At 38.5% G+C, this 20,209-nt stretch overlaps 1 protein-coding gene across 2 annotated transcripts in view; it reads right to left on the bottom strand.

Annotated features, from left to right (window-relative positions):
- Positions 1 to 20,209, bottom strand: part of LOC121520793 (collagen alpha-1(XI) chain-like) — a 162,556-nt gene that overhangs the window by 129,907 nt on the left and 12,440 nt on the right. For both annotated transcript variants that reach the window (XM_041804410.1, XM_041804412.1), the window contains exons 3-4: positions 14,504 to 14,717; positions 12,383 to 12,545 (exon numbers count right to left, since the gene is read on the bottom strand). In XM_041804410.1, the coding sequence (XP_041660344.1) occupies positions 12,383 to 12,545; positions 14,504 to 14,717 (377 nt within the window). The remainder of the gene's footprint in view (positions 1 to 12,382; positions 12,546 to 14,503; positions 14,718 to 20,209) is intronic.

Raw genomic sequence — 20,209 nt, 5'->3', positions numbered from 1 at the left:
CGCTAATGTAGAGAATGTTATCTATACCCATCTAACATATGGGCACCTCAGCTGACCTTTTTAAAGACCAGCCCAGAGTAAGTCCCAAAGAGGAGAAAATAGGCCAACAGTGCTGTGGAAAGGTGAAAGAAGGCTGCAATCATGGTGGCCCCCCCAGGAGGAAGCACATACATGCTGATTGCATTAAATTACAGAAGGCAACATCTGTACAAGCTTAGAGCTCTGGAACACATTAGATATTCACCGCCCTATGTCGATCATACATGACCATTTAATCTCAGCAGGGTATAGAGTAACCCAAATAATAACCAGAAGACAAACACATGTTTGAATTCTACAGATGGACTTATAAATGTGTGCAGAGGAAGCATACAGTCACCCTACTGCTGTCCCATGCTGTGCTGCTAATGCTATAATGTTTGGTTATCTTTCACAGGCAGGTCTAGCTTCCTCTGAGTAAACATAATGTAAATTACTTTAAATTCACCAGCAGTCATCAAGGGCAGGGGTAGATTACTTCAACTAGGGCAACAATTTATTTAGGGGTGATTGCCTCTGGGGTGCCTGAGCTCACTGTTCAGCCCTGCTGAGGTGTTGTGGGACTAACTGACTGAACTGTTCCCACTTGAAAAACCCTGGTCAAGTGCTAGCTTGTTGCGGGTAACTTGTGGGGGCCAATAGTAAGGGCCTTAACTTGTCACATATGATGGACATCACATATCCATGTCATGGGAAATCAATCTTTCACATCAATCTTAGCAAGAGCCCATAGACCACATTCTGGAGGGGCAGAACCTTTCAAAAAATACTTGGAAGGGTGATTGGACAAACCCTCTGTCTTACACATTCAATATGGGCCAATCAGAGCACTAAAATGTATGATGTGGAAGGCATGCACTGCCCAGTGAGCTGTAATTGTTGTTCACTATCAATGGAGCCAGTTGGTAAATCAAATTCCTGACAAAGTCTGTTGGATGAAACCCAAAGACACATTTTCACCAAGAACAGCTTTCAGTGTGGTTGATCCAGTCATTCTCTGACAGCGAAGTTTTCCAAGATGGATCCACCTGAAGACGGACATGGAATATGGATATTGTATTTTAAATGTATTCATTGCAATGTACAGAAAACTTCAAGTTGCCTGCATCACAGTCCAAAAAAAAGAAGATTTTAACATAAGTACTGCTTCCCTCTGACAATGCAAAAAGCTGGTAATGGTCAGTGACTTTGGGCTGGCCGATTAGAAGAGGTGGAAAAAGTACCAGACTAATGTGCTCAAGTAAAAGTACAGTTACTCTGGTTAAAAAAGTAAAAGTACTGGTCTTTAAATCTACTCAAGTAAAATAAAATGTAAGTCTTTTAAAATATACTCAAAGTACTGAGCGCTGAGTAGCTACTTTTGATACCCAAGGGGCTTTCACAGTGAAATATGACCTGTCCTTAATGTACAATAACAACAATAAAATATGAACCTCCAACCAGATAATTTATTTTAAGGCTTGACTTAACCTAAATTAATATGCAACAGCTGTTTTGGGAAGAAATATGAAATAATTCTCTCGTTATGTGCATGTACTAACTGTCATGTGCTGTAAAAGCCAAATGACTGGTTGGCAGAAAGCTTGGATATACTTGTTGTGACTTTTAGTGTTTATTTCTTTACTGCTTTTTAAAATGTATTTAAGTACAACACTTGACTCAAAATATACTTAAGTAAAAGTAAACATAGGGATTTTAACACACACAAAAATCTACTCCATTACAGTAATGAGAGTAAATGTAATTAGTTACTTTACACCCCTGCCAATTAGATTCCATGGCCACCTCCAGGATCAGTCATCGGCTTTTCTATAACTGTCAGGCTTTTCACAACAATCCAACAGTGGTAATAGAGGAGGGCAGAGTGTATACAATTTTTTAGGATCTCGGATTGAAACGTAGGTCAGGCTTGATTTCGGAGGACAGGATCCCACCAACAAGGCAGATGAATAAATGTGCAACACTGTAAAGCTCATCCATTGATGGATCTGCAGTTTCTGGGTTAGAGGATTTACAAAAGAACTGCAAAAGAAGAAACAAAACCCAATAATAAAAGCCAGTTTTATATATGAACTCCTTGGAGAACTTTCCTGAGTTGCCTTTTTGTCATGTGTCCCTCACATCATGACATTTTCCCCTGTTAGATGGGGTGAAGTGGGACTGAGGTCCCTGTAGGAGGACGTGACATAAAATTGATGCAGAGGAAGCCATAGTATTAGTCTATGACTGTGACTTATCCATGTGATGACGATGGATGGTGAAATAGTGACTCTGTATTTATACTTTTAACAATATCAAAGTAATGCTTCACACTAGGCAGAAAATGGTATGAGGAAGTTTCATTAAATGCACACAAACAACCAGTTTTGCATCAGTTGCATGATAGAAACATCATCCACAGCTCTTTTACTTGTACTGGATTATCCTGATCAGGCCTGCTGCATTCACACATTACTTCACCCCGACTTCTTGCAGGAATTTTACAAAGAGGCTTGTGGGAAAAGATCCAAATAAGGGTGTGAAAGCATAGCTGTTTGCTTTCACAGATGCAGCCCATCCCAAAAATGTTGGGATATTTTTGGAGTTGAAATAACAGTTGACATCAGTGGCCTTCAGCAAGTGTGTTATCAAGGAGTCTGCGAGTTCACTCCTCAGAGTGGGAAAAAAAATCAGTGAGGGGAGAGTGGGAGAATCTCCTCTTTGAGCGGTTGATTTAATACCCAAGTTTGGCCAGCAGATTACACTGTGATTATAACTGTGTTTATGTGTTTAAGTATGTAGAGCAAAGCATATCTACAAAAGAGAATTAAACCTTCAAAACATCCTATTACAACACAACCTGCAACACCAAACAGAAGTTTTAAATTAAGACAGCCAAAGCCACTTTCTACCATATGTCCATCTGATAATTCAGCACAAATGGACGCACAGTCAATGCCAGTTAAAATTACAGACGGTTGCAAATGGCACGAAATCTGTCTGCTTCCTCCTGTTTATGTCTTCCTGTGCACATGGGCAGGAACTATCATATTCATTTGGTTTCACTCATTCTTTTCAACGTTTGGCTTTCTGTATGTGTACTCTATCTGAGAAAATAATGCGTGTATTTACTACAAGAGGAAAACAATCATGTACTAAAGACCTGCAGGAGAGTCCAAAAACGTCAAGAGAGGGACCACCCACAATAAGACCCATTTATAAAGCCCATACTCCAGCTTGGCATCCCTCTCACTGCCTCCCCCCTGTCCTCTTTTACCGTTTGTGTCTCCCTCGTCTGAATCTCCGTGCATTTGTTGATGTTTCTGTCTGGACTGAATTGCGCATCTTTCTGGCATCTGCCGAGGTTCATCCTCAGAATTCCAAGAATGATCTACAGCGTTGCTCTGGCTCAACTAAGAACTGGCACGGACACAGCGAGATAAATCATGCGTGCAGGCTGCACTTCAATGGATTTATTAATGGGTTTGTGTACAAAGTCAATGTGTGTAAATACAATGCGGCTGACATGCTAACCTTCATCTTTAACTGTAACAATGGGACAGACCTGAAGGATAAAACCGACTGATTTAGGAGCAGAGAAATCATCATTAAATCCATCTGTCCGTCTTAAATCTACCCACAAGCAAACCATTTTACGACTATGACTGTTTTTATTTTGATTTTAAATCAACACACCAGTGGTTTTTCCCCAAGCACTCCAGCCCATCTGATTTGAAGCTGAGAAATGCAAACACAGCACACAGACCAATGAATTGTCCTTGGGCGAGGTGACCTAGACGTTTTTATGAAGGGCATCCCTCCCAAAACAAAGCCCACACCCACTGGAAACAGGAGTCACTTAAGGAGAATAACTGGCAGCTGGATGATTAACTCTTACAAGGCCTCAGCAGACCACGAAATCTGTCCTTGACTTTGCTTTGTTAATAAAATGTCAAATATGCTGCCTTAAATGCCATTCAGTGGGACAGATATCCGTAGTAGGGTTGGGTGCAGTGATCAAATGAGTCAGATCAGGAGCATACAATACCTTTTCATCAAAACAGTGCACGTTATAGACCTCAGAGATAAAGGCGGGACTTTGATGAGAGGCAGAAAGCTTCTGCTGGCAACAGATCAGAGTGAACATGCAGAGTAAGGGGGTTTACTTCCTGCATTTGTTGGACTAATGAGAACTGTAAACAAAGGAGTAGATTTTGTATTGACACCATATAATGAAGGCCATACTGTATCAACACTAAAGTGTTCATTTCTGGACGGATACCAGCCAAAACTGTGCCCTTTCTTACCAGAACATCAGTTGTAAGTCTAACTTTACTGTACTCTACTGAATATAAAACTATCTTTATCACTTCATCAACACTTTTACCACAAATGCAAAGGTTGCAAGGGTTGGGAATCACAGGGTAACTATATATAACTCGACACAAGACTACACCACACAATCCAATAAGATCCAATCTGATCTGATATCAGCAGGATACAATAGGATAACATTAATATGTCAGTAGAGTATCTGTGATACTGTTTAATCTGTTCTAAAGTATGCACTTTAACCCTTATTTTTTAGTATAACTTAGGCAGTGTCCCACTTACTTGGTGTAAATTTCAAATATATTTGAAATTACCCTCAATCAGCTGCTATACATAGCAAAATTGCCAGAGTTAGATTAACACTGAGAGTTAAATCTTACACTAGTATGGTGTGTGTCCACTCTTTCAATTGTTAATCTAACACAGGTGTTGATTTTTTAATAAAGTCAATATTTGTTCAAAGTTTATATTATTCTAAATGAATAAAATGAGGTGTTAATAATTCAAACATTACACTGTATAAAGAACTTCTCATACTTAAAAAAGATTGCCACCTCACATCAATCAACTGAGGCAAAGTAAGGTGTCTTATGGAGCAAAGAGACAGATGCATAGCTGGAATACACCCTGAGTTGTCTGCACTCTGTCCTCTTTTGTAGGTCATTGTCTACCACACATGATCAACTTAGTGGTTAACTTCACTCATGGTGCAGAAGGGCTTAACATTAAAAACAACAACAGCAGAAATCAAGCGTATAGCATTAGTTCAGGCAGGCCACAGAGTCAAGTGCTGGAATAATTGAGATCAGCTGATTTGCTCTAAGCCTGCTATTGACTAATCGCTGCTCTTGCCAGGCTATGCTCTACTGCTCTCTCTGCAAGCTGCTCTTGCAACCGTCTTCCACCCCAGCTCCTCCTTCATCCTGCTTCTGATTAATCAATGCTATTCTGGTGTCATTGATGCCTGTTCTGCTCTGTTTGTTGCTGTATCTTTCCCTGCCTTATGCTTTCCTTATTGGCATAGGAAGACCAGGAACGTGTGCTGTTCCTACACAGTGCTTTCCATGTAGGCTGAGATCCTTGAACAGCCACACCGCTAAATATGAATAACAGGAATAAATACTAATCAGTAACTGCTACTAAAGAAATATTCATGGCCACAAAGTGGTCCTGACTGAAACATAAGTAAAGGAATCCCAGCAGTGATCACTGTAACATCGAAACACAACTATGCCCAAGGGCATGATAGGAAAACACAGTCCCACCAGATTTAGAATGGTAGTGGGCGAAGCTTAGATCAACTGAAACTCTGCAGAGTTGGTTTTGCACTGGATCAACTGTCCATTACTTCCAACACAGAAGGTCTTTGACTCAGAGTTAAAATTATTATTTTGAAAGAGAGAATTCAACACTCAGATTTTGCTGTGTAGGGTTGGGAATTGCAGGGTAACTCAATACGATAGGGTTGGACAGGACAGGATAAGACAGGAGATGAGATGAGACAATGCAGTAGGCAAGAGGCAATAAATATTGCCCATAGTAACTGTAATATATAATAAAATATAAGGCACAAACATGCTATAGCACAGAACTAGTCCAGCACTAAGCTGGTGCCAAATACCTCAATAATTTTTTGGCATCTTTTTTTATTCCTTCCTTTTTCAGACTCTAACTACTCACATGGAGTGAGTTTATCTTTTTTGGTTCTCTAATGTAATTTTTAAAGGTCATTTGAAATCCTGTTCTTGTGTCATGGTCCAACAAATTAAGTATTTCTAACTATGTTGGAACTTTTTACAGACAAAACTTTGTATTGTGGAAAATATGTCAGATTTATGGTTAACAAAAACAAATGAAAGCTAGTTCTCATTTACTGAAGTATTAAAGTTAGAAAGGTAATTGTCTTTGGCCAGCTGTAGCAGGTCACTTTGCCTGCAGGAACAGCTGCAGGATATAGATGCACCTGGAAGACACATTTGGAAATATGCCAGAAGCATCTGCAGTCTGGCCCAGTACAGACACATGCATACATGCAGAGGCAGGAGAAAAAGAGTGCCATGATGACAAATGATAAGCTTGTGTGATCAATTTTATGTTTTGTTCTTACTGCTACTAATGAGAAAGCATTTTTATATGACAAACATTAATGCTGCAACTTTTCACATTGAAAGTGACAAAACATGTGCATATAAACACCCTGCTTTCTACAAAAACCGTCCAAATTCAATGATTCCCAGACCTTTCGGTCAAAATCTTCCATGAGAAAAAGTTTAATTAAGCATGTCCTGTTATCATGGTGACCTGCCTGTCTCTGTACGTCCAGGTGCATCATTAGCCAGATGTGGCCGGTTCATAAGCTATGCAGACCACATCTGCTCAAATCCGACAGTCTCATGCAGATGTTTCTGCTTTAAAAAATGCAAAGCTGCAGAGTCTTCTGTAGCCATAACTTACTTCTGTATTTTCATTATTTTATCTCATGCGTCAAAATCCGCACAACCCCGGCACATTTGACGTTGAATAAAAAGTCAGCTTTTCCAAACTCTGGGAGGGGATCACATCTTGAAAGAACAAATAGAGAGATGGAATTTCAAAACTGTACAAGGACAACAATTAACCAAGACGAAGAGAGGAGGAAAAATGTGTAACGCTCTCCAGATTTCTCCCAGTGTTTTATCAAACGCAGCCTCTGTGGTCACCCTGGGGATAAAGTTTCTTTTCATGCACTGGGGGCATACAAATGTCTTTCAACCTTTCTGATATTAAACCATTTCTCCTGCCAGTAGCTCGCAAAACTGTTGAACTGTTTGAACCATCTGCTTGCTTTTCTATCCTGCACCTTCTCAACTCGTTTTTCCTCTTTCTGTCACTGTCTTTTCCCTCCTTTCTGCTCTTTTCACCTCAAAAGTTTTTAAGAATCACCGTGGGTCCATTATTTCCTGGCTGTGCTGGAGCAGCTGCAAAAGGTCACAGCACAAAGGACAAAAAAGATCACAAACAGACATTTTATGACAGAAAGGACATTTTAATATCATGTACTGGGGATAGAGAAATCTAATGAAAAAGATGCTTTGCAGTTGTCTGTTTGTGGGTGTAAATAAATGATGAAATGTGACTGACACTCTCAATGCCTTTACGCTGGTGAGTTAACTACCATGCTTCTATTACACAACCCTAACCAAAACTTTCTGTGACGGGTCCTGGAGAGTGAAAAGTGACTGAAGCAGATGAGAAACAGTCCCACTGATTCTCTTCCAGCCAGCACGACCATAAACAATGAATCACTTTAAGGCTTAGAGCACATCAGAGCCTTGTTAGAGTCCTCTGCCAGAGTCTGTCCTGCTTGAGGGATGGCATTTTGGAACAATCTGTTATGCAGTAATGACAGACAGACAAACAAACCATCTTCTCCTGTCTCTCTGCCTATCCTCCTCCCAGACAGACGCACGTATTTATGCATCCATTCGACATCACACCCTCAGATAACTGCAAAAACAAAGAATCCAGTCCCATCTTTAAATCTGAAGCAAGGATTTGCATAAAGATGAGAGATGATTCAAATATTCTGTGGGCTTTTATTAAAAAGAAGAGAAAAAAAAAAGGATTTGGGAGAACTGGTCAGTGAGCATATCTTTTAAACAGCTGTGCAATCTGAGCCAAGACTAAGAACACACTGATCATATTTTCCTTTAGCCTTCAGTCATCCCTCTGCTTCCAGCTTTGACACCTGCTTATGCAATCTGCTGCAGAAAGGTAGCCATATGCCCGCTGCTCAAAGCTGTTTTTGAAAGAAAGTTCGCAGCCAACTTCAGTAATTAAACTTCAGTTTGGCTCCAGAATTGTAAAGCTAGGGTTAGGCATGTTAAACAGCCAAAATGTTCGCTCATCTGTTAGCTTTTAATCTATAATTGTATGGATAACTCAATGGAAAACTAAGCTATAGCTTATGCTCTGCTTAAAGCAACATAATGAAACATGATGAGAATCTTACAAATAACAGATCTGAAGGTATAACGTGGAACAACTTAAAATATTGATAAAGTATGAAGTAGATCTGACTAAATGTATGGTAATGTATTTCTAATACATGAGGTAAGCCAAACTTCCTCTGGGTTTATTGTTCTTAGCTCTTTGTTCACAACAATGGCACATTGGCTGCCAGTGTGTCAGTGAGGTTAAAACATACTTGATACATATTTTTCCATGTGAACCTCTCCCTGTCCAACTGTTAGTCCTGCCACCATGCAGGGAAGAAGAAATAGCTTATCAGGGATCATGCAAAAGCAGAGTTTTGTTGCAAGAGTAAGATTCAAGCAGAACCAACTGACTTCATAAATCATTCGTAATTCGTGTAATTTGGTCCAGTAGGTATCAGATGTGTTGGAACCTGTGCCATGTCAGTTCCAGATTTCGATACTCATCCTGAATTGACTAATGACAATAAAAAAAATTCAGTGAAGTTAAATTTCCATTTGGTTTGTTGTTCTCAGCTCTGTGCTCACACTGATAGAATGGTGCTTCCTTTACACTGTAAAAACAAATATGAGGGCCCAATATAAAATAGTTCAGTAAAAAGTTTCACAGGTTTTTGAGTTAAGGGGCCAAACTTAGCACTTCATTTTGCCACTTAGAGCATAACAAGCTTATCACTAAAAATGCTGAGTTGACACAAATATTTTCCATTAGAAACATACATATCAGACTCAACTCACATAGCTGTGTCAACTGTTTAAGTTGAGCTCCAAGAAAGTGTTGGCAACCTACATCTATATGTTCACTTGGCATACTGAATATCAAAAGTACACTCAATAGGTCATCAAGTTTGATTTTCCTTCTTGTTTTTGCTCAGAAGCTCGGACATGTTTGAGATCGTTTTCTTTTTCATGTGAACCCCATCCCTGCACAGCCATTTGAATTGCCACTGCCTGAGGGAAGAGTTGGCTCTGCCCGCTCAGTGATACTCTCTGTTAGGGCAAAATTGCAGAATTTTGTTGCAAGGTTCAAGAAGAACCAGTGGAATTTCCAAATATGCAATATTCTAAACATTAGTGTTGCAGATATCAGTATGTCATTAATAAATATACAGATGAGTGATGACTGCAAAAAGAGTAAAGTCAAACTTTTTGTGGGTTTGTTGTTCTTGGCTCTGTGTTGACACTGAGAGGACAGCAGTACCTCCAGCTTGTATTTTATGAACCTCTCCCTCATCCATCATGCTGAGAGAGGGAATGTTCTGCCCACTGTATGTAGTGGCAGGGGTTTCATTGCAAGATGACAATTCAAGGAGAACTAATGGACTTTCCAAACCGAAGAAAACTTCATGTGGTTGATATTCCCTGATATTCCCAACAAACCATGTCACTTGGTCGAAGAAGACATGGGAGGGGAGCTGAGCACTAAGGGACGGCTTTGCTTTGGTCAGACAGACCGGTGCAAAATTTGTGACATCTACTCCACATGTTGTGTGTTGTAGCCTACCTTTACCATTTACGTGAAACCATTCCTTTTTAGGTCTTGAATATGTAAAGATGTGCTTGCATCCAAACCGTATAGATTCATATGCAAGAGCTCAAAGGGACTGGACTCAATAAACAGTGTTTCAGATTTTTACATTGTGTTTATCTACAGTAGATGATGCAGCCCAGAGTATTCCCAAAGTTTCCATAGCCTCCAACATATACTGATTGTAGTATAACTACAACAGCTGTGGGATCACGTTTGCCAAAGTTTAATCCCATAAGCAACAAATTCAAACCAAACACATGACATACATCTACAAACAAACTCTTTTCTTTTTAGCTAAAAGGTTGTTCAGTAATTAGCCAAGACGCCTGCGGCCAGTAGGAATTTCTGCCATTAGCTGCGTCGTGTGTCTGCAAGTAGCCAGTTTGCAATCATCAAATCTGGGGTTATTAAGCCCGAATTGGAAATAATTACATTTTAAGATATGGCAGCTATTTTTTTTTTTGCAAAGCTGCCACAGCAAAGCTATTGTGCGATGCACTGATTAAAACCACCTTGCAACGTGCAAAAAGGCTCCAGCCCTTGGAGGAAAAGCAATCCCTTTATCCTCTCCAGGTTTTTAGGGAGAGAACAAAACAAATTACTCTGCAATTCAACACCATTTAGTATAATATAGGCTCAAACAAAGAGCAGTCACCAAAGCCAAATGGCTGGTCTTAAATCAAAAATAGAGGAGGTTTGGAGAAAGTGAAGTGGTACTTTTATCCCCAATCAACACCTCATTACTTTAATTACAATCCACACTCTAATGACTTGCTTTCTCTCTTGTGTTTTCATTTGGAAGCTAATTTATTGAGCTGGAAGTAAAAGAAAAGGAAAAATTAACAAAATACATAATTAGGTCTGCTCAGAGGGACTTAGAATTGCAGATCACTTCACCTCCATATCTAAAAAATGTGATTTTTCTTGCCAAAAAACAATCACTGGGGAAGATTAGGACCCTATTATCAAGTGTCTCCTCTGTAAAAAGTCATCTCTGACCTGCAGGCAAACGCTTTGCAGGCTGTTCTACTTAGCAAGCATTCCACACGCACACATCAAAGAGAGCCTATTGTCTTTTCAGAGCTAGCATTCAGCTCACATTTTCCACCGAGTTACCTGTGCTAAACCTGTTAGCGTGGACCTCCACTCTCACAACCACCACCTCAGTATCCTCACACAGCTGTACATGATAATACAGAGCCCTGATAGTCACAGGTATTAACTAGATTATGTAATATGTGTCAGAATTTGTGCTTTTCAGAAAACACATTGTCCAAAGTGAACAACTGCAGCCTATTAGGCCTCAGTCTTTCTTCTATTAAGTCAACTATTCAAACAAATTCAGCCAGTGTGGAGGCAGAAACACATTTTGAACAGCTCACTGTGCAAGTAGTCTTTCCACAGACATTGCTCCTGGGTCATGCCAAGTACACAAAGCCAATATTGTTGTTCTGGCCAATAAATTTCAGCGTTTACCGTATGAAGAAGTTAATGAAATACAAATAAAAGGTTTGGCCTTAAAGCGTTTGGACTTAAAGTATTAGACACTAAAATTGTCCCTTTTCACAATGGTAAATGAGATTCATTGAGAGTAAGATTCACAATGTGCTTTCAATTACATTTGTACTTAGCCGGAGTGGAGAAATTGCTGGCATCAAGGTAAGCTTTCCAAACCCCTTCAATTACTTCAATGTAGTGGTGAATGTCTGCTCTGTGTTTGTTAAAGATATTCCTGCATAAATGAAGGGTACATCTTGAGGCCATTTCTTACCACAGATTTACTCTAACGGATAAATTTGATTGTATCTGTATGCAAAAACCAAAAGATAGTAATGCTAATGTAGCTATTAGCATTTCTGGAGCAATGCCTTCCGCACTGAACAAAGTTAGGGTTTGGGATTTGTACCATATTTTCTTTTTCTTGAAGTTGTTAACATGTGGAGATTGTTAGCAACCTCAAATCTTTGCATTAGCTGGAGCTAGTTTTAACCCTAAAACGCTACCAAATCTATCAAAAAGATCCACAAAAAGATCCACAATATGTCCACAAATACACTAAAAGCTTTCTTTTCACAATTTTTTCTGTTATGTATTTAGAGTTCACACAAACAGAGAGATAAAATAAAAAATGCAAATGGCTAAGGCAGTTATCAGTGAGGCCATACCAGCTGTTTGCCTTGCTACTGGTCTTTAAGTTAACCAGCTCTAGCTTAATACACCCACTAGTTAACAAAAAGCCCACACTGTACCATGCTGCTCTTTATGCAGTTAAGTTTACACAAACTTAATGGTAAAATAACAAATACAGGTGGATAAGGCAGTTAGCAGAGAGGCCACAACCCAGGCTACTGGCTAACCAGCTCTATTATAATACTTAGCACACAGAATAACTGTGGAATCTAATCAAAAGCAAAAGGAAAACATTTTCCCTCAAATCTGCAAACCATTTCAATCCATTTGTCTCTGTTACCATCACAACACAGCTAGCTTAACCCAAGAGAAAAGTAGTTCAATATGGCTGCCTTACCTCAAAGACTTCCTCATCCAGGATTCTGGTACCAAAGACAGTAATGCCCTCTGTGTCAATGACGGCCTTGTCGCTTCTGCCAAGTGGCCTGGTTAGCTTCTTCTTACAGTCCACAATCATGGTGACGGTCTTCTTCTCCACACTGATTGCTACACGGTGCCATCTTTGCAAGACAGGAAGCAAAGTAAGTTAGAATTACAACCAGCTAAATACATGTTCTTGCTATGTTCTACAGCTGATTTATTACTTGTTGTTGTTGTTGTTATTTGTTGGACTTTTTGTCCTAAAAAGCTTATAAAATATCAACCGTGTGATGCACTGTCAAGCTTTAAACATCTTTTTTTCAGGACAACCTGGGCTTTAGGAAAATGTGAGTTGCAGTAAAGTTACTTGAATTTTAAAAAAGGTTACACCATCCTAAATGGAAATTAAAACTCAAAGATTTTGGTGTATTTCACACAGTAAACAATCATGACTAAGGGCTTTTTTGCACAAACGTGTTCTCCCATCTCTTGGGAACAACAAAGTTAAGAAATAATCATTCTGTGATTAAAAGAAATCTTCAAAATATTCACAATCTCACAAAAAAAGTCCTTGTGCTTTTTTGGAATTTGAGTCATTCAAAGCAGTTCCTGTCTGCAATGACACCGAGGGACACATCACAGCCTCTCTGTGTCTCTTTCTCTCCTTTATGAGCCATTCAGGCTCTCTTCTCCAGTTTCTAAGTGTGTACACATGTGCTGTTTGGTAAAGCATGATGTGACGACAGAACAGCCTGCCATTGGTTGTCATAGCCCAGTCACAATGCATTCTGGGATATACACAGTTATGGCAACATTATTAGTCGCTAGAGGCAGGGATGATCGAAAAGTTGGTTATAAAATGGGTAAAAAATGTTACATATCAGAGCTATTGATGTGGATTCAATCTTTAAAGACCCTGGCAACTCACCCAAGTTTTAGGCTTGCTAGAAAATGTTCTACAAAGACATGGATGCATTCATTAGAATGGCACAACGGAGGGCTTTCAGAAGAAAGGAAGTGGCTAGAGGATTTATAGCTCAAAAGTAATATAGCTGTGAATGACACATCTGTGCTTGTTGCAAATGGCAACGTCTGTCTCAAAAGGTTAATTTGCTAAACCATGACAAAACTGGACTGAACCAAACTGGATTGCTTTGTGGAAACAGACCAAGAGACATGGCTTTAGACTGAGATTTTTAAATTCCTGCCTGCTGCTGTTTCTTTTCCTTTTTTTTACTTTTTAATAGCAGCTAATAACAGCTCAAAACATGGCCTGTTTTGGTGACGTTTCTCTATGTAGAAATCACTTCTTATCCCTCAAGGGAAGTTCTCTGCTGCTCATCTGCAAATAACCTATAATGGTCTTGAATGCATAATGCAACAGTTTAATTAGAATCTTTCCTTTAACTATATACAGCACACTAACTAATGAAAGCTCCTTTAGCTATGTATGTTGCATTTTTAGTGAGTAACTGAAAGCAATATATTGTATATCAATACTGCAACACTTTTTCCCCTGATATACTAAACCACAAACAAACAAACGTGCATGGAGTCAAGGCAATTCTGCTTATAATAAATGGCAACAAATAACAATGATTAGTGTCAGCATCACCAGACAGCTATGCGATTCATGTAGATCCTGCCCATTACTGTATATCAGTTCAACACTGCTGTAAATAATCAGTAAAACAAAAGACTGTCATCAAATCTGACTGCAATTTATTTCCCATTACTGTCTGCCTTGTCCCATATGGTATTAATGACTGAGAAAACAAGAGTACAATAAATTCTCCGAGCTGTGTGTCAGTTAACCATGCAAGAAGAGTTAAATAAGTATGCTCTAAATGCTTGAGAAACTATGTCAGGCACATTGGTTTTGTTTAGGATAAAAGATAAAATATAAATCTGAATAAAGTGTTGAAGATGAGCTTTATATGCGCTGCCAATCACAGAAACCTCACAGAAATCAAGGTTTTATTGAAGTATGCCCTGAAAACGAGACACAGTAAGGAAATATTCCAGGGGGTCCTAAAATCTACCACCCACGTCTGACCTCCACCGCATGAGCCCTCCTGAGGAGCAGTCAGTCACTTACTTGCCGTCAGCGAGGTTGATGGAGCGGAACAGGGGGTACTCCTCAGGGGCGGGCTTGCCATGCTGGTCCTCATACAGGAAGACGGGGGCACGGCCCACCTCCACGCCGAGCTGCTGGATGCCTTGCTGGTTGTACACAGACAGCAGGAAGGACTGCAGGCCAGCCTTGGGCTTGATGGTAAACAGGATGGAGAAATCTTCTGGGAAAACTCCCCCTGAAGGTGAAACAAGAAGCAGACACGTTAGCGGAGACCAATGGATACAAAAATGTGGGTAAATGCACATTTTTGTCAGAGCTCTGCTTCAGATTCACACAATTAGACGCATGGGGTCGGCCTCATCTAACCACAGTCATGTTAATTAAAAATCTCTTGTGGGGATTTTATGTCACAAATGTTTTCTCCATTTCCCAGGATGTTACAGGAAATGTTTATTACTCTGCTTCCTTTTTTTACCGAAAGGAATAATTTGCTATTATGGGAAAACTGCTCATTTTAGTTGCCATTTAGATAACTAGATTCAAACCACTCTGTCTTTCATTTACAAAATATGGCAGAACTGGCTAGCGCTTAACTAGCACACAGCCCCCAGCAAAACAAAGACATGTCACTTTAATCCTCTAACGGATATAAATAAGATTTAACGTGATAAGCTGTTAGCTTGAGATGTGTTTATAGACAGATTTCATCAACTCAAGATGGAACCAAGCCGTGTGTTTCTCCTTTAATGGTTCATGAGTTATGGGCTAAATGGTTAGCAACATATTTAGCTTTGAAATGAGACTGGGTGATCTTTTTATGTCACCCTCACACGTTCTTGAAATATTTCTTTGATGGATCCATTCCTTTCTTTAAAGTTATGTCTTAATTCAAGGGTAGCAGCCTTTGCAATGGGGCTTCTGGTCATGCCAACAAAACTGCTGAAAAAGAACTAGCTAATTGTGCTAACATAATGTAACTTCACTGGATAACAACATAACAGAACTAGCTGCTACAAAACTAGCTAATGATGCTAAATTAATGTAACTATACAGGATAACAACATAACTGCACAACAAAGCTCATTTTTTCACATTAAAATTCATGAAAGTACTTGGAAATGATGAAAATTAGAGAAAGAGAGAAAAAAAATTTCAATATTAGAATAAATATATTTTCAAAAACAAAAATCTGGAAATCAGAACAAAGATCACAAATTTACAAGAAAAAGAAGGCTATTTCTATCTCAATTTACATAAAAAAATACAAGAAAGAAAGCAATATTTTTACTTTACAATGAATGAATTTAAAGATTAAAAAAACCTAAATTTTCAAGATTAAAGTTAATAAATTTACAAGAAAGAAATCATAATTTTGAGGATTAAAATTCAGGAATTTACAGAAAAAAGCCAAGATAAAATTCACAAATATAAGGGATATGGTTTTTTAGATTTTTTTTATGCTGATCAATAAAGCCACATGCATTTGAGAAAATCATACAAGATGAGGCTGTTTGCCTTGCATAAGCACAACTGAGGACCAAATCAAAATATATCTTCTAATTATTGCCTTAGTAATAAATAAATAAATAAATAAATAACTGATTTTAGCACAGAATTGTCACATTATCTTTGGCATCCAGACATTAACTAGGGCTACTCAGAAGAAAACAACACACTGACAGCATCTTGGAGAAGACTCTGAACTAATCTTTGAGTTTGGTTTCTGTTAAGATTATGACTGAATAAAATAAAAACAACATATATTTTATTGATTTAAATTAAAGTATCCTTTTGAGTTACAATTTTAATTTTATTTTTAGAGTGAGCAGAAACTATTTTCAGACTTTAAAAGTGTATATCTGAGCCACTAGAGAGTGTGATATTTAGTTTGGATTGTTGTGCATTATGTATTTTAGGACAAGGAAATTATAGTAGGGATGATCTGGGGAGAGAAGGACACATTTGTTGGCCATTATTGAAGGAGATTGTAAGACGAGTCATCTTTCTACGCACTGCTGTGACATAATCAGTCTTCTCATACACCTTTCACATGAATGGATGCAGCCCTCCAGCTGGAACATAATATCTATAACTCACTTCAATAATGGAGCTCTGCAGCCATTAAATATACATTAAAGATAGATTCCATTTCATCACATGCCCGACGTTTCAGATTCATCTACTACTGATGTCATTAAAGTTCAATTTCATTGTAAAGTCTAAACTGAATAATGTTGATTTTATAGGCGCTTTAAGTTTCCTCTCTTCACATTAAACCCCGGCGTCTAGACAACAGGACCTGTAGCCGTTTTTATGAAGGAAGCTGAAGGAGACCTTGGCGTCCCGTGAAAGGACTCTGTGGTGTTGATCTCGCCACTTTAATTTTACGAGGCTGTAAATACTCAAACAAATGTCATATTTTTAAAACCTTAACTGCTCGGTTCAATGGCAGAATAACTAATCCTAATGAAATAAAAGTCCAATTATTCTGTCTGTGAGGACATTCTGTCACCTCCAACGCCTCACCTCTCAGCTTTAATTATACTCTTCAAATTTCCGTTACTGAAATGGTAAGGTGTGCTGGCAGACAGTGCCAAAACTCACATTAATATTGGTCTTTTACCTCAGTCTGTATTCAATTTTTGAGTTGTTAAAGTTCCAGCCAGGATTAAAAACACCTTCTGCACAAACTGGAACAATTGTTTAACACAGACATTTTCTTGCCAGTTGGACTCCAGTCACAAAGGAACTGATGAATATTTTTGTCTGGTATAATTTGAGTCTCAAATTGATGTAAACTATGTAAAAACTTTTAAACAGGAACAAACCCAGAGTTTCAGCTGATGAGCATCTACCCTGGAGTTTAAACAAATGCCTTTAGAATGTCAGGAGGGGTGGGGGGTAAGACACGCCCACTCACTCACTCGTGACCAATCAAACATATTCTAACAGGCAACAAAGAACAGAATTTGTATCTTTTTATGCATACCGGTAAGGTTAGGTATTTAGTACTAAGATAAAAAGGTTGTCATCGGTCAAATTCAGGATGGGCCATGTCTTTGCTCACATCTATGGACCAGTCCATGATGCTGGACCTCAGAAAGACACCCCCCCACCAAACATAAGAATTCTATAGCAGTAACCGCGTTTAGACATGTATAGGGAATTCCCTTGATATATGTCTTACACAATATGTAGAATTTAGATAATTTATTCTCAGATATTGAGGTTTGGGGCTTAATTGATCAACACCACCGCTATATGCCCATATTCAGTGGTATAGTGCAGGGTATACGCAGGTATATGGAGCATTCCCACTAATTTTATTTATCATTTTAAGAGTATACCCACTTCTAAAGAGTATATAATTTAAGAGTATACATGCTTCTGCACACACCACTACACCACTGGCCATTTTCTATAGGTTTTCAATTGAAAAAGGGGTCTGGGGGTTTAGTTATTAGAAATGCATTGAAACTGGGGTTGATTGCAATTAAAAATGTTTACTGACCTCAGTTAACCTCAGAACTTTGGTTGTTAGTCAGGATTAAACTCCCTTTTCTCTTGCATTTTAAAATTCAACTATTTTGCATTCAAAACTGCGTAAGTTGCAGTGTGTAATATTTAGCATTGTAGCATTTAGCAGAACAAACTTGGTAAAGGTGAAACATAATATATATATATATATATATATATATATATATATATATATATATATATATATATATATATATAGTATAAGCCTTTTATTCAAAAATAGGGAGGGTCCCCTCCATGGACTCTACCATCTTGGATCTTTGCATCTTGCATGTTTCTACAGCACCACAGTTACATTTTTTTGGTCTGTCTTAAAGTAAGGGTATTTGACTTCTTGTTTGGAAACAGACCTGCTTTTATTTTTCTTTTGAAAGACAATAAGGAACTTTGGGTAGACTGAGGATTATGGCATGAGATTAACTGTAGAAAGAGGAATTTGGTATGGACTGGGAGGGAGATTAAAGTGAAATGTTTCATATCACAATATTCAGATGATTTCTGATGTGTCCAGTGAGCTGTCTTTGAGTTTTTGAAACAGAAATGAGTCACTGGGGAGCAGTGGTGGGCTTATTTAACATCACTGTGGCTTCAGGGACACGTTACCATTAATCACTGTTAAAAAAAATCAATTCACTAATGATGGACTTTAATCAACTGCAGGCAGTGTGTTATTGCTGACAGCCCTAATTAAAACTGTACTAAAACACAACGACTGTCATACTCCAACTGCAAAACTATAGCTGACAAGGCTGGAAAGCTGTTGTGATAGTGAGTGGCCTCTTTCCTAATAAAATAAATCTGACTGTATTCCTCACAAACAGCTGAGCAGCAGACGATGACTCAGTGAATTCACCTTCTCTCTGAAACTGATAACTTTCACTCTACCAGCCAAACACAGGAAACTCCAGCCTGCCAGCAATCAAACTTTAGAACAGATACTTTCAAATCAGCTCAGAAAACATCAAAAAGAAAAATTCCTCCCATTGATTTTCAACACTGATATCTGAGTATCCCCAAAATGTCAAATAACAAATATCTGCTGATGTCCTTTAAACCTGAGTCACATGTTTATGACATATTTCATACACCATGCGCTGACTGACTCTAATCCCCTTTGGGCTTTTTGGGCTTTTTCTCAAACATCCCCGCGTTCATGCACATGTTGTGGAAAATCATTTCTGGAGAATCTGCTCTGAATTGAGGACGGCAGGTGTTTGCAGTGAAGGATTTCATTGCAGTTAATGGTTTCATAATGTTTTTTAGCTATTTGGCTAGTGGAAATATCTTGAGGATGTTTCAGGGATGCCTTTAAACAGTTCAAGACAGTAAACTAAAGGTTTCAGCTCCATCTGGACAATTATTTGATCATTTGAATAGGGATGTCAAATTCATATCATATCATTCATATAATTAATTATATATATATATATATATATATATATATATATATATATATATATATATATATACAGATCTTTGGGGGGGTTATCAGTGAAACAGTTGAAAGCCTTGTTCTCTTAATAGCCCTGATTTATCAATCTGGTGCAGAAACCAGCACAGATCTGGCTGCACTCAGTCCCAAAATACCAAGATCTATAGAAATGACTTTACACCTAGTTTTCTGTTGCATATGTTTGATCAGTGAGGGATAATGTGTGTAAAAAGTACTCCAGGACTAGAGTTCTGTCCTGGAGCAGGGTATCTGCAGATACATGGAGTATTGAGATCAGGAGTGTCCAAACCCTTTCCACTGAGAGCCACAGAAATATATTAGGATGGTGGGGCCACTTTCATATCCCCCAACGTAAGGATTTTAAAGTTAGTGAGACTAATCCAATGTAGGTTAATTCATTCTTAGGGACTGAGTATTCCTAAATAGCTGGTTAATGGCTGTTAATAGACAGTCATTTTCAGGATTTTGGGGATCCAATCAGATTTCAGGGAGCCCCATTTAGCCCTGGCTACCACTGGCTCTGCCCCTGAAAATTTATTAGTGCTGCTATTTGCTGTGACAATCCATTTGGACGTTATTAATCAAGATATCTTCTTGTCAAAATGTTTGTTTACAGATTTAACATGGTAGCACTGCTTTGTGCTGAAAACAAGAAGAACAATACAGTTAAAGAACAAGCTTCAGGTTTTAATGTGGTCACATTTCATTTTATCTCAAGAATTTGCTGCGGGTCAATC

The sequence above is a fragment of the Cheilinus undulatus genome, linkage group 13 (assembly GCF_018320785.1).
Source record: "Cheilinus undulatus linkage group 13, ASM1832078v1, whole genome shotgun sequence".
NCBI classification, from domain to species: Eukaryota; Metazoa; Chordata; class Actinopteri; order Labriformes; family Labridae; genus Cheilinus; species Cheilinus undulatus.
The sequence above is the reverse complement of the archived record's forward strand: the minus strand, read 5'-3'. Positions and strand labels throughout refer to the sequence as shown.